At 31.6% G+C, this 14,602-nt stretch overlaps 1 protein-coding gene across 1 annotated transcript; it reads right to left on the minus strand.

Annotated features, from left to right (window-relative positions):
- Positions 1 to 4,779: 4,779 nt before the first annotated feature.
- Positions 4,780 to 12,913, minus strand: LOC143073282 (ventral anterior homeobox 2-like). The gene is made up of 3 exons (XM_076248696.1): positions 12,487 to 12,913; positions 8,173 to 8,360; positions 4,780 to 5,328 (listed from the first exon to the last, which is right to left on the minus strand). Exons 1-3 carry the CDS (start codon positions 12,578 to 12,580, stop codon positions 5,125 to 5,127), a joined length of 486 nt encoding a protein of 161 aa, XP_076104811.1. The 5' UTR covers positions 12,581 to 12,913; the 3' UTR covers positions 4,780 to 5,124.
- Between the last annotated feature and the right edge of the window lie 1,689 nt (positions 12,914 to 14,602).

Raw genomic sequence — 14,602 nt, forward strand, 5'->3', positions numbered from 1 at the left:
AAATTATAAAAAATTTGGTTATAGACAAATTAGTTGACACAGAAATCTTAGGTGAAGAGGCTCTTGAACTTAAGGTAGACAATATTGATGCCTTTAAATTAAAACAGCTTGAATTAGAACATGAACTCAAATTAAAAGAACTGGAGATAAGAAAAGAAGATGAACTTAAATTAAAACAACATGAATTTAAATTAAAACAAGCAGAACTGGAAATGAAGGAAAGGTTAGAAATAGAGAGAAAAGAAAAAGAAGATGAATTTAAATTAAAAGAACTGGAAATGAAGGAGAGGGAGAAAATAAAAGAAGATGAATTAAAATTAAAAGAACTTGAAATGAGAGAAAGGCTAGAGATGGAAAAACTGAAAATTGAAATGGTCAAAGAAGAAAGCAACTCTAAAGTCCAGTCGAAATCAGATTATTTTGATGCAGCAAAAAATATACGTTTAGTTCCCAGATTTTGTGAAAAGACAGTCGATAAATATTTTCCACAGTTTGAGAAAATTGCTCGTAATTTGAATTGGCCAAAGCCGTATTGGACTACAATGCTACAAAGTGTTTTTGAGGGTAAGGCCGCTGAAATATACTCCGCACTTCCATCAGAAAAAAGTTCCGATTATGACACGGTGAAACAGGAAGTTTTGAAAGCTTATGAGCTAGTACCAGAAGCATATAGACAGAAATTTAGATCTTATAAAAAGTTTGATTCGCAAACCTATGTGGAATTTGCTCGGGAAAAAGAAGATCTATTTGATAAATGGCTTATTTCAATATACTGTAATGCCATTTGGCATGAAAAGTGCACCAGCTACATTTCAAAGAATGATCAATAATGTTATAAAAGATTTAGACTGTTGTTATGCTTATATTGATGATCTTATTGTATGTAGTGATAGCTGGGAACAGCATTTAACACATTTGTATGATACTTTTGATAGATTGTCACATTCAAATTTGACTGTTAATCTTGGTAAAAGTGAATTTTGTCAGGCCACTGTTGATTATTTAGGGCATACAGTTGGCCAAGGTCAAGTAAAACCTATTATGGCTAAAGTGGAAGCTATTTCCAAATTTCCACCTCCTACAAATAGAAAACAACTTATGAGATATTTAGGCATGATAGGATTTTACAGGAAATTCTGTTCAAATTTTGCTACTGTTGTTCAACCATTGACTCATCTTTTACGAAAAGATTCTAAATTTATCTGGAGTGAAAATTGTCAAAAAGCTTTTGAAAATAGCAAATCACTTTTAATTAATAGTCCAGTTCTGATTACTCCAGACTTTGAAAAACAATTTAAACTTGCCGTTGATGCAAGCGATGTAGGAATAGGAGCTGTTTTATATCAAGAGACAGATGATAATGTTGAAAAACCTATATCATATTTTTCTAAGAAATTAGATAAACATCAGAAAAATTATTCAACTATTGAAAAAGAGTGTTTTGCAATGTTGTCAGCACTTCAACATTTTGATGTATATTTAAATCCCACTGTATATCCTATTCTTGTTTATACTGATCATAATCCTCTCACCTTCATGCATAAAATGAGAAACAAGAATCAGAGGTTGACTAGGTGGAGTTTATTGTTACAGGAATATGATGTAATTGTAAAACATATTAAGGGTAAAGATAATGTAATAGCTGATGCTTTATCTAGAGCTTATTAAATCACTTTGTATATATTATGTATTTTTGTTCATATTATTCATGATAAGTTTTTGTTACACTAAAACTTCTTTTAAGGGGGGAGGTGTTATGATATTGTAATTATTATGTTTATTTATGTTGGCCTAATTTGTGTTGTATGGCCTGATAGTTGTTTACCAAATAATCTTATAACTGTGCAGTTTAGGAATCACCGGAACAATCACAGAATGATTGGAATTTTCTAGAATGATCCTTATAAAAGATGCGTAATTTAAACTTCTACGTTATTCCAGAAACTTCCGTTGTAACTTTCCAGGATTTTCCACAATGTTCCATTATAGAGTGTTCTAGAATTTTCCATGACAACACTATATATACAGACACTAAAGTTAAACTCTCATAATTAAACTTGGACATAGACATTGATAGACATTAGTATTCACAGCATTTGGATTGACACTTTTATTCTACAAACAACATCATACTGGATTGTGACATTAGTAGTGAACGTAATATTCAAATTGGATTCCGAAAGATTTCCGGATACAGATAAAGATAACAGATTGGACTCATATTTTGACAGTTAAGTTAACAGTAATATTTGTGTAATACCTTTTGTAAACTTTTGTATATTAAATATTGTTAAATTTTATTATTGATTTGTGTCTTTTGTTGGCTACAATTTAAAGGCGATTTCTGGCCGTAACAACATAACTACCATAATATTCGTGCAATTAAAGGTACATATGAACTAAAGTATAATACATTTCATTCCTTAACCCTACGCATTTGGCTAAGACATGAATTTGTCATTTGACACATTGCAGATAAATAAAAACAAAGGTCCATGCACAAAGTGTTTGTCATATCTACATGTAAGTATGTATACTTCTTCATTAACGTCTAGATACCAAATACTGAAAGTTCTAAATTTTTCTGAGATCTGTTTTTTGTACCTATTAAGTAAACTTGATAGGTCGTCCAGAATTATAGGCTGAAAATGTTGATTGCCACGAGAAAATTGAGTACCCGGATGGTTGTCGCCATTTTGTCACGAGAAAGGGCACTTTCAGACCCTTGGCCAGACTCGTGTTCTTGCAAGGGAATTCTTCCTATGCGAATCTTTGGGTTTATCGTCACTTTTGTGAACACCGCGAACTTTCTAAAACAAAAGACCGTGCGTTTCAAGAGAGGCGAAAGATACCAAAAGGGATAAGCAAATTCGTAAATCGAAAACTTATTTACAGTCCCATGGCAAAAACCTACGTGTCATACAAAGAGAAAAGTAGCTGTTAAGATCTATATGAGAAAAGTCTGATAAATTCCTTCAAAAATGAAGATAAAATTGTCAAAAAAACCCAATCAGTTTGTTTTCGATACAACTGACATATCTATCTTTATAAATGAATAGTGAAAAACTGGTCTCAAGTATTAGATTTTCCCAGTTGGCATTCTATACTATCTTGATATGGATGATAGCCTGGAAATAAAGTCATACCAATATGTTGCTTCATACTGTGTTGGTAGTTTATTTTTATAACTATAGAACTGAGAATGAAACAGATAAATTCTGGTTTCTATGTTGTATAACAAATTTCATTAGATAAACCAGATTTATTGATTTCAATGAACCCACTTTGTCACAATTTTCTTAAGTTGTTCATCTATTTGTAACCATATATTAAGTTGCACTTTTTTTATTTTATCAAAATAATATGTACAAAATTGTCATTTGATAATCATATTGTACTTCTTCTAATTATTTCATAACAAATGTACAAAATATATAACGTCTTAGATTCATAGGATTGCACTGTCTTCCAGTCAGAAATGTTTTGATATAAATTATACAGGTATAACACTACTCAATACAAATAATGAAGCAGGCTCCTTCATTGTTCTCAAAAGATATCAATAAAGGAGTAGGTCCAACTTTACTCAAATTTGTTTCAAAAAAGGAGTCAAGTTCTGGAAAAAAACGTTTCGTTCCTTTTGATCATATAGCTCTTCAACTTTAAGTGTTCAAGGTGAAGGTCATTTCAGAAAAGCGCTTCGAACGCCTGAAATTTCTTACGTTGTGTATTCATATTTCTAACAGCACGGGGTCAACCCCTCCGCTATACATAGTGAACTATCAGTCCCCAAGGGTATCATCGGCTCAGTTTTCAGTACTTTGGGAATGACATGATTTATAACAAACCAATCATAAATTTGTCCGTTTATGAATTTAGAAATTATAAAGAAACTCATTTACTAAGGGTAAAACTCCCTCATGCAAAGTTTACTTTAGAAAGATTTGGCTAGGTCTTTTTGGTCAAACTTATATAGCTCTGAAACTGTTTCGCTTCTTATGTCCTTAGCTTTTAAATTAGGCTTTGAGCGTTACTGATGAAAGTAAATACAGAATAGCACTTAGAACGCATGTGATTTTTAACATGTTGTTTCATACTTTTTTTTAACTTACGGAGCGATATTAAAAAATATCGAAAAAGATTGAACAATATATTACAAAGATTTACAGCAATTTTCCATCCATTCACAAAATCAAAATAATTATTTGCGTTCTCCTTTTATCTCTAAGAAAGAGCAAATAAGTAGAAGATTTTTAGTGCTGAATGACAATTTTGCTGAGATATAGAAAATTTCACATGTTTTTTTTATCAAAATTTTGATAACAGGACGTTCTTACCATACGAGTGTGCCTTAGTTTGCATCTTTTTAACAATACATAAAATTACTTCTAATATAATTTTATTGGTTTTAGGGAAGAATGTTATTTTTGATAAATAATCATAATAAACATAGGGTTTGGGACAAATTAACCCTAAAATCAAATATATTTCCATCTATCTCGGATTTTCAAAGTTAAGAGTTGAAGTAAAAAAACTATGCTCTTTAATCACAAAAATTAAAATCCTTTTTTTTTTGAAAATTTTCTTTAAAAAAAATCGTGTTTATTTGATTAATACAGCATTTATTATGATTTTGATAAGCAGTTGTTCCCTTTATGTTGAATTGAGACTAGAACATACACCTAATCTTTTCATGCCTTAAAATATTAACGTTTGCTTTGAATACTATCTTGATATGAACGATAGTGTCTCTCTATGAAGTGACAGAAACATTATACATACAGTGCAAAAAATTTAGTATTTACAATATATATATACATTTATATCAGACTAAAAGAAACCAATAAATTAAATAAATTTCCTCTGCAGTTCACAGACAATCAACTCATAGTAACTCAAGAACACAAGTGCCTATAGTATCCTACTGCCCTATAGATAAAGATCTACCAAAGTCCTTCATTTCTATTGTACATGGAATCTATAATATGACGAGCTTAGTATAATAAGCAACTAATGTGGATTGATATTCCAATTTCCTAATACCTAGTTTGTAACAATAATGTATATGCGACGTCTTACAAACTCGTTTTTACTAGTAATTACTACTCCAATAACTAAGTTGTTTTACGTGCCTGCATGGCCATGAGCAAATGTCGGATAAGGCAACATATAAGGCGGTAGTGTCAACTGAACTTGGTTTGAAGGAGGTTGTAAAAGTTTCATTATATTACATGCTGCCATACTCTCTGACCGCGCATCTTTAACTTCCGCTTCACGGGACACATCCCGTTTATATTTCGTTCGTCTGTTTTGGAACCATACTTTTACCTGAAATGTATTAAACATAAATTTAAAAACAGTTTTATTGGTAACCTTAATATCTTCTATTTTTTTGTTCTGAATTTTATCTATTTTCATAATTTTAAGTTTTAACACAAAAATTATTTAAATATTTAATCTTTTTTTATAAATATTATTTGTTGACAATTTCAAATGGTATTCATTTTACAAAAAAAAACACCAACATTTGCCAACCTTGAGCTAAATAACAAAGTACAAAAACAAGATAACCAACAAATAAATGATTATCCGAACAAATACTGCAATGTTACATTTATACATAAGTGACAAGAAGATAACTTGATAGCAAAGTATTTATGACAAATAACATTACAACACATAACTTTATTGCCTGAATGATGCGATATGTAGTGACTAATAGAATTACGATCAGATATTCCGAGCATTTGTATCTATAATTTTTGGTTGATATGTCATACATGTATGTATGCACATGTATCTTAAAATTGAGCCTTGTTTATGAGGTATTCGAAATCACAAAGCCGAGAAAATATTGATACAACTACGTAATAAAACTACCTTCGCGTATAAAAAGTACTAGTAAAACTCATATTAAAAAATTAAGCAAGAATATGTATTCATAGAACACCTTTAAAAGATATTATAATCTCTATGGAATACCCGATGATATCCCACTCGCACTATCCCATTGCTGTATTCAGTGAACACTAAACATTTGGCCAAATCCAATGCAAAAATAATAAAACGTTCAAATCATAGTGAAGATTTGTACAGTTTCAAATTGGCGTGGCCACAACTGCATAATAAACTACCCTAAACAAAAACGTCAACTTTATAATGCCCGCGTCACACTGTCCCGATTTTACGCCGATGGCAACACGATTATGGAAATTTTCAAAATCGGGACTGATCGTATTCAGATCGGGCTATTCGTAGTGCCATCTTTAACCATCTTTAACCATCGGCCACTTTTTCTAGCCTTCGGGGACAACTTCGGGAAGGGTTCTAAATTTTTTAACATGTTAAAAAATCCCCGAAGGTGCGTCCGATGTTGAGGGTTCGTATTGAGTTCGTATCACCATCCTCACCATCGTAATGTCACCGGGAATGCATCTTTGAACATCGTATTGCATTCGTGTTTCCATCGTTTCCATCGGGCAGTTTTGACATTACGATGTATACACGAATGAATCACGAAGCTACCCGAAGGTCTTACGATGGCAACACGACTTCGTGAAGACTTCGTAATCCCGTCGTGTTGCCATCGAATAAAAGTACGAAGGCGACAAGATGGAACTACGACGGCAATAAATCCAGCTAAATGTAAAGTTAATTTTTGCGCTAAAATACATTTAAAGTGCCATGCGCGATATGCACTGGTCAGTCTAATACGACAATTAAGAAAGACGTTCACAAAACATGAAGCTCATATCATATGATTCTATGAGAACAAGAAAAGCGACAGAGCGTTGTTTCTATTAATTCAAATGGAACAAATGAGTAGCTATTACAGGCTCATGATTTACTTTTACAAGTAAAATATTATTTTTTGTCAATTTTTCATATCAAGTAACATAATGAAATCATAAACGCGCATTGTACACCAACACTGCAGGTACACGTATATAGGGAAACCAACTTTTTCTTCATTATTCTGATTTTTTATGTATCGTCTGGGTTGTTGTCACACGAATGTTTACTCCATAAACATTTCGTTTTCTATATGTCATATTTTGCCGCATTTGTTGCTTTCCCCACATCCTTCCTTTTGTCTATATTATTATGATATTCTCCTGGAAAGAGCTCTTTTTGAATAAAAGGGATCAACGAACCCATTACCTTACCTTTAAGATAGATCAGTAAACATGGGCATAATTATGGGTGATTATTCAGACTAGTGCACACATTTTACAGTTCGAACAAGGCAATGCCGAGTGTGGCATCCCCTCGTATGTAAAATATTGGGGACAAATATGGCCACTATATTTGTATATGACACATGCAGAAAATGGTAAATTGAATATGCATATTTGATACATAAACTTTTTTTTAGAAATCAACCAAAACATTCAGTAACTGGAAATACCTTTAATATTGTCTAATATAACCAGCAGGTTAAAAAGAGCAACCAATTGCCTGTGTATTATGCTATTTCAAGGAGAAAAAACAAGTCCATCTGCATGACCTTTACCTTTGGCCTTGAACGTAAAAAATTTCAGATCATTACAAGGAGGAACAATATACCAAACGTGGTTAAAATCTTTTGAAGCATATTGGTTTTAGAGTGTCCACACGGGTGATATTGCCTTGTATTACAACTGCCACTGTGATCTTGCATCGTAAGCTGTACACGACGTCTTTTAGACATCGTATGGTCATCCCGCCATCATCGTAATCCATCGTGTAGCCTTCTAAATCCATCGTGTAGCCTTCGTGATCCATCGTGTAGGCTTCGGCTGAGATATGAAGCTTAAATACCGGTCTTCGGTTAACCTTCGTGTGTCCATCTTTTGCTATCGTATATATTTTCGGCACCATCGTATAGACTTCGTTATTCATCGTACTTGCTTCGGTCACTTTTTGGTATTTTAACGAGATCGGGACCAACTTCGTACGAACTTACAATTTTCGCATTCGGGTGTCCATCGTATATAAAAATCGGGACAGTGTGACGCGGGCATAAGTAACAGATGAACGGAAGGGCATATAAAACGGAAGTAACGAAATCTCTTCTATTGAAAGTGGTTCCATTCAGAAGAGTAAATATTCAATTTCCGAAAAACTGATTGAAAACCCTAAATACAATTACCATTAAAAAAAAGGCTAAATGAAAATATATATTCCGTATACCTGTGTTTCTGAAAGTCCAAGTTCTCTTGCTAGTTGACTTCGTTCTTTACCAACCATATATTGATTTCGCTGGAACTCTCTTTCAAGATGATACAGTTGTTCGGGGGAAAATGTTGTTCTAGCTCTCTTTGGGCGGTCCAAGTCTAAAGCCTTCGGGAATACTAATTCTTTTATAGAACCATTGGAATCTACAATGAAACAATTAAATCAAATGAGTATTCAGCTTTGTTTCAAATGAAAAGGGAACATGAAAAAGTGGTTTTAAATGTATTCCAAAAGGGTTTTTGAAATATAGTCTTCCTTTACTCTAGTTGCTCCTTGCAACCTCCACACCCTCCCCAAAAACCCCATCCCCATGATTTTTCGCAGCTAGATTGGTATTGTAGACTACTTTTCCGATATTTAAAAGGAATGTGATTTTATGTAGTTTATCTATAGTAAAGATACAAAACGTGTAACTTTTAAAATTGTTAATTTATTTACACTGATGTAAACAACGTAAATCCACATATTTAATGTGTACCCAAAGTTTACGAGTACCCAAAGTTCGTTTCCAAACATTTCAATTTTGTTAAAGCGAACTTTTTTTTTGTCTTCACAAAACTTCAATTAAAAAAAATCAAAAACCAACTGTGTCACGAATAATGACTAATCAAATTCAGAACCCCTACTTTTATTAAGTGTTTTATTTCCTTAATTAGGAAGATTTCTGTCTCTACTATGAACTACTGATATGATATATGAATAGGAAACAGTAGAAAAAGACATCCGAACCCCTCATTATAGAATATCAGATTGCCATATTGATAACATTCATATTCCCAACAATATCATTTTATAACTATTCAATTAACTACTGTGTGGTAAATTAATTTAATTTCAATAAATCGAATTGAAGTGCGACAGGTACGCCACGGCATAGTTCTGTTAACAATGAGATTAAAATTGGATCGGGAAAGTGATAATTTTACTAATACACCCGAATAAAAAATAAACAAATCTTTATTAAAGTGGAAAAATTGTATGCAATTGTCTATAAATGATTTTAAATTTCGGAGGTTTATTTTTGGATAATTGATTTGTAGAGGTTAAAAAAATAATTATATTAAAATTTAAACCTTTTCAATTCACCAATGTGGGTGTCAATTCATGATAGTTCCATTATTTGTGTATGTAATTAAGTAAGTATTTTTTTGTAATTTTGAATTTTTCTCCTTTTAATTTCAGTTTTGGTCCGAGTTTTGGTGGTATATTTTGGGTATGCAAAATACATCATATTCAAATTTCAACCATTATAGGGAACCCTGTGTACAGATATATCGTCATATTGCAAGGCAAACTTCGGTCTCTATCAAACATGCTATCACTTTCCTGTTTCAATCCATGTTTCCTGACAATCATCGTGGTGGACTTTCCAGGGAAAACCTACTTATTGTAGAAATTGTAAACTTGTCTTCATTCTGAATATGCATGAAATATTTACCGCTGGACATTGATCATAATGTGATTTCCAATAGTATATGCTATACGGAAAGTGCTAGGGAAAATTTTCCCTGGATATGATTTTCTTTCACTCATACTTTAAGAATTAAAAAAATGTCCCTTATTTTTAACAATTTTATATTACTTTCTACTTTCCTAAAATTAAGCAAAGTATTGAAGATTCTTACAAAGACAATACACATTTTTTGACTAATCTTTGTGGTTCTTAAAAAAGAATCAAATCGTTTAAACTATAATTACTAAGACAATTTTTTACAACAAAACTCTTAAAGAAAATAATACCCATTCCTCAAAGCATTGAAATAAATTGCTCATAAATTAATAAACTACCCATTTAAGTGACTATTAGTTTGCACATTTCAACTAATGATTAAGAGAAACTGCACAAAACTGCGGTTAGCCTTGGATTATTGGGTACAAAGCACTTGATACGGACACAAGTATCCAATTCAATTTACCACATAATAGAGCGAGACCTAGTTGAGAAACACTTGTCAAATTTTAAATGTTTATTTGAAGATTGCGTTGAGTTTACAGATGAAATTTGACCAAATGTTTATTTTGTATGCGAGAAAATAGATTTCTGTATTTTTTGTAAATATTTGGTCAGAGAGCAAATAAAAATAAATACAAATGTTTAACAGCCGGTAGAAATTTTGTTACCTTTTGAACTTTGACTGAACACTTTGCCAAATGTTAAAATCTAAATTATAAGATTAATTATTATTTTGTGCTGAAATTGTATAAATAAAACATAATTTGACAACAATGCAAAATTAAGAAAGACATTTGATAAATCCTCATAAAGAATTTTTATTTTAAAAGAAAAAGGTCTTTGATCTGTTTATGCCTATGTCCCTACTACAGTAACATACCTTCTTTAAAATAATGATATTTCAAACCGGTGAATTTGATTTTGTTGATATTCTGTAAACTCTTTCTTCGAATACCACGTCCATGTGGGGAGAATTTTTAATAGTAACGAATTTAACACAATTGGAAAATAATTACAGACCACTAAAAAGACGTGTTAAGCTTTCTAAATTTGTTTTTTTATTTTATTAATTCCTTCTAAGAAATAAAAGGAAATGATAGATCAACGTTACCGATAGCAACCCAACAACCGGCAAAAGATTAACATATACACATTACTTTTCTAAGACTTCAGAATATAAAAGCTATTTTTCAGATGAGCAATTGAAAATGAATTAGTATGAATATAACAATTGAAACGGATATTAAAAAAAAAGTATATGATTTTTTTTTATCAAATTAAAGAAATGGATTTGATAATTTATTAGGAGTTTGTTTTATTTTGAAAACTCAGTTACACAAATTATTGTTCATTAGGCCATTAGGCGTGAACATTTCTTAAACAAATTTTAAAGTTCAAACTAAATTTTAAAATAATTTTGACCCAAGGTAGATCATCGGTATAAGTTTCCCCGAGACAGAATTTTCTAATACTTTGTCAAAATGAAGATTTTACTATGCTCTTTTCAAAAAAAAAAAAAAAAAAAAAAAGGATGGGTCACTGTGCTTTTTTTCAAGCTATGAATCGTTAAAAATTGCCAACATTTGCTTGGAATATTCATGAAAAAACACATTTTTGTGCATAAAAAGAAATCTATGACAAAGAATTTTGAAATAAATTATAAGAAGATGATTTTATAATATGTTTTAAGAAAATGGAAAGAAAAAATGGTATCACCGTACTTGTTTTCTTGCTACAAGTAAAAATAAAAAAATCCCCTATGAGTCCAGTATATTTTTTTTACTAAAAGAGTTATCTCCCCTTAAATGTCTTCGTTCAACAAATAGATTCTAAAACACAAATGTTTGGTATTTGTTGAAATATTTTGGATAATGCAATAAATCAGCAAGTTTTCTTCATAGATATAAATAGTCTAACAAATAAAATTGCACATCTGGCTAAACATTTGCCGATTTAGCCAAATAACTGGACTGATTGTGTACTGCGATAGTACAATCTAAGATGGCGGTATACTATGAATCTTCGTTAAACAATTATTGGACATGATGACATCAACTTCAGGAAAGTCGCCTCCCAAAATATCAATATAATAATAATAACATCAACTTCCTGTACGAGTTCGTTTATGGATAGGCATGTTCAATTCCCATTTGCTTTTCCTTTAAGAACTAACAATGCTCGAGGTTCGGATGATATCTGTAGGAAAAATATCCAATATGGCTTTACCCAAAACAATATCTGTAGAATCCACTTGAACGGTACGCATTATTTCAAACCGCCCTCAGTGTTCCCCCTTTCAAAAGTTTTTCCTTAATATGTATTTGATATTTGTAACTTAACTTTTGGCATATACTCAACAATTTTTTTTTGTGTTGTATTTGTATTTATATGCTTTAGAGAATCAGATTAGATAATCTGTGACTATGTTGTCTTTAGTCTCTTCTTTTGTTTCAAATTTTCTAATTTGCTTTAAAATCAATTCTAAAATACAATTAGTTTCACAATAATACATTACCTTTTGCCTTTTGCCTTTTGTTTTAATAATAACAAAATAACAAAAGAGCAGGTTAATGCCGCTACAAGGCAGCACGCGCACACGCAAAGTGGAAAGGGATCAGTATAAGTTGCAAAACTTGTTTCCCAATCCACTACAAATAAATATGTTTAAAACTAAACAAAATAACTATGTATATAAGCAAGGACGTATAACTAACAATCTCTAATATTCGTCCTTGATATAAGGTAACTGATTAATTGCATGGAACTTAGCTTTTAAATATAGCTAATTTAAGATTATATATTATACCATTACGTACCTCTAATTGTGATAGTTCGACAGTAATCTGGATAGCTTTTCATATTTCTGTTTCCAAGCGGATCACCATGGAAATAATGGTCCTCTTCATTCATTGCCAAAGTTCGTTTTGAAACAAATGTGTATTCAACATATACGCACTTAAATGTACATATTTACACACAAGTTTATTTTCATTATGAATAAAACCAATTGACAAAACTTAAAAATGTTGAAAAATATAAAACTGATGACTTGAAATTGTATGACAAGTAGTGCAGGATATAATTTGTGACGGAGTGATCTGATACCTAATTAAACATTTTATACGACACTAACAATTTCAATTTCCCTTTTCGGATAAATCTAAGGACTTTACAGAAAATCAATTGGATAATAAAGATTTACAATTTTCTCTACAATTAATTGACAATTAAGATTAGAATCAGTTCGACAAGGTTGGTAGGAGGTCTTTATAGTAATGTTAAATGTGCCAGTCCTCTAATCCCACCCATTCGAACTAGATACTTTCAATTTTCTTCCTGGCGTAATGAGTGAAAACGCCCACTTTTTGCAATGGTATTAATATGTTTATTCTTAGTTGAAAAATAATGTTATCACGAAATTCGACGCATATAAATTCTACTAAAAGTCAAATTTATCCGAAAATACACACATACATTCAAAAATCCCTAAAAGGTAATTCCATTACCACTTTAACGTATCATTGTGATCAAATGCAAGCGCCTTCCTATGTACATATGTGTGTGTATGGTGACCTGAAATTTGTTTCGTAATAAAAAAAACACATTTGTATGTAATTTTACCCGTATGATTGGTACTATATGGACAATCAATAATGTCTGCCACTTTGGTACTTAAAGCGTGTATTGCTTTTCCTAGTCTGCCAATCAGTATGCCGACCAACGAGGAAATGAATTGAAGCCAATTGGAATTGTATGCAGAACAAACTCTTGCGAACCGCTTCACTCAAATCTGACCGAACAAAACCGAGTACTATTCTCATGTTGGAGCCGACCAGGTAGTTATAATTTGACTGTAATATAGAAAGGACTTGCGTTATAAATTGGAACGTATGGTTAATATAGAAAAAATCATGAGAACTGGTAATAACAAAGGTAATTTCAGAAATAATAGGAAGTCCGACTTGTTAGTTACTTCATTTTGATACCTGTAGTGTTATGTGTTGTATCAATTCCTGTTGCTTGTATCGGTAACTGTATTTTCTCATTTCCTGAAACTGTTTTTTTTTTTTTTGGTTTTTTTAATAATAGAATTAAGATGTAACGAATGCTCATAGAAATACCATGTGTACGGGTTAGACACGATACACTTTTGTTCGACACTTTTTTTTATTGGATATGTTTTATCAGCTGATTTTACTACGAGTAAGATGATAGGTGTTATTAGGGGTACTGTAAATTCTTGCCTTTATGTGCACCTAACATGTAATTCAATCATTTTTTTTTTGTGTGGTTCGTTTTGTTTTGATATTAATTTTCTGCTTAGTGTCTTTTCTTTTTGTACGTTTTTAATCATTTGGTGATGATATTTTTTCTTGGACTATAGTTGTTTGTGATATACCCTTGTCGTCTTCTCTTAATTTCATTTATGTAAACTGCAGGCAATAGGCTTTATTTGCCTTGTCTGGCATGGTGAACCTTACTTGGGGAAAAAATAACAAATAATCGTGGAGACAAGCAAAGGAAATAAATACATCATACCTGGCATTCGAGCCATAAATAAATATCAAGCTGAAGGATGTTTGGAACATGTATTGCTCACATGACAATGTTTCTTAGAGTCACGAATGCCAATGAAAGAAACTCACCAAATTTAAATTATCTATCTGCTTAAAATAAACGTGTACCTTGTTTTGTGATTGTCATTAGTCGCTACTACCATAATTATGTTTTGTTTATTGTTGTAACCAGAACCCTTGCAAAAATCAGGTCTCCCCCTTTTCTGTCAGACAACTGAACACAAGTCTGTGTCAACACTTACAGTAAAATTCAAGTCATTTAGATATTCATGGCATGCGAGACATATAGCCGTATCAGAAGTATATAATTTACATGCTCTCAGTGAAGTGTTGTTTTTTTATTAATTGTGCGTAC

The sequence above is a fragment of the Mytilus galloprovincialis genome, chromosome 4, assembly GCF_965363235.1.
Source record: "Mytilus galloprovincialis chromosome 4, xbMytGall1.hap1.1, whole genome shotgun sequence".
Lineage (NCBI taxonomy): Eukaryota > Metazoa > Mollusca > Bivalvia > Mytilida > Mytilidae > Mytilus > Mytilus galloprovincialis.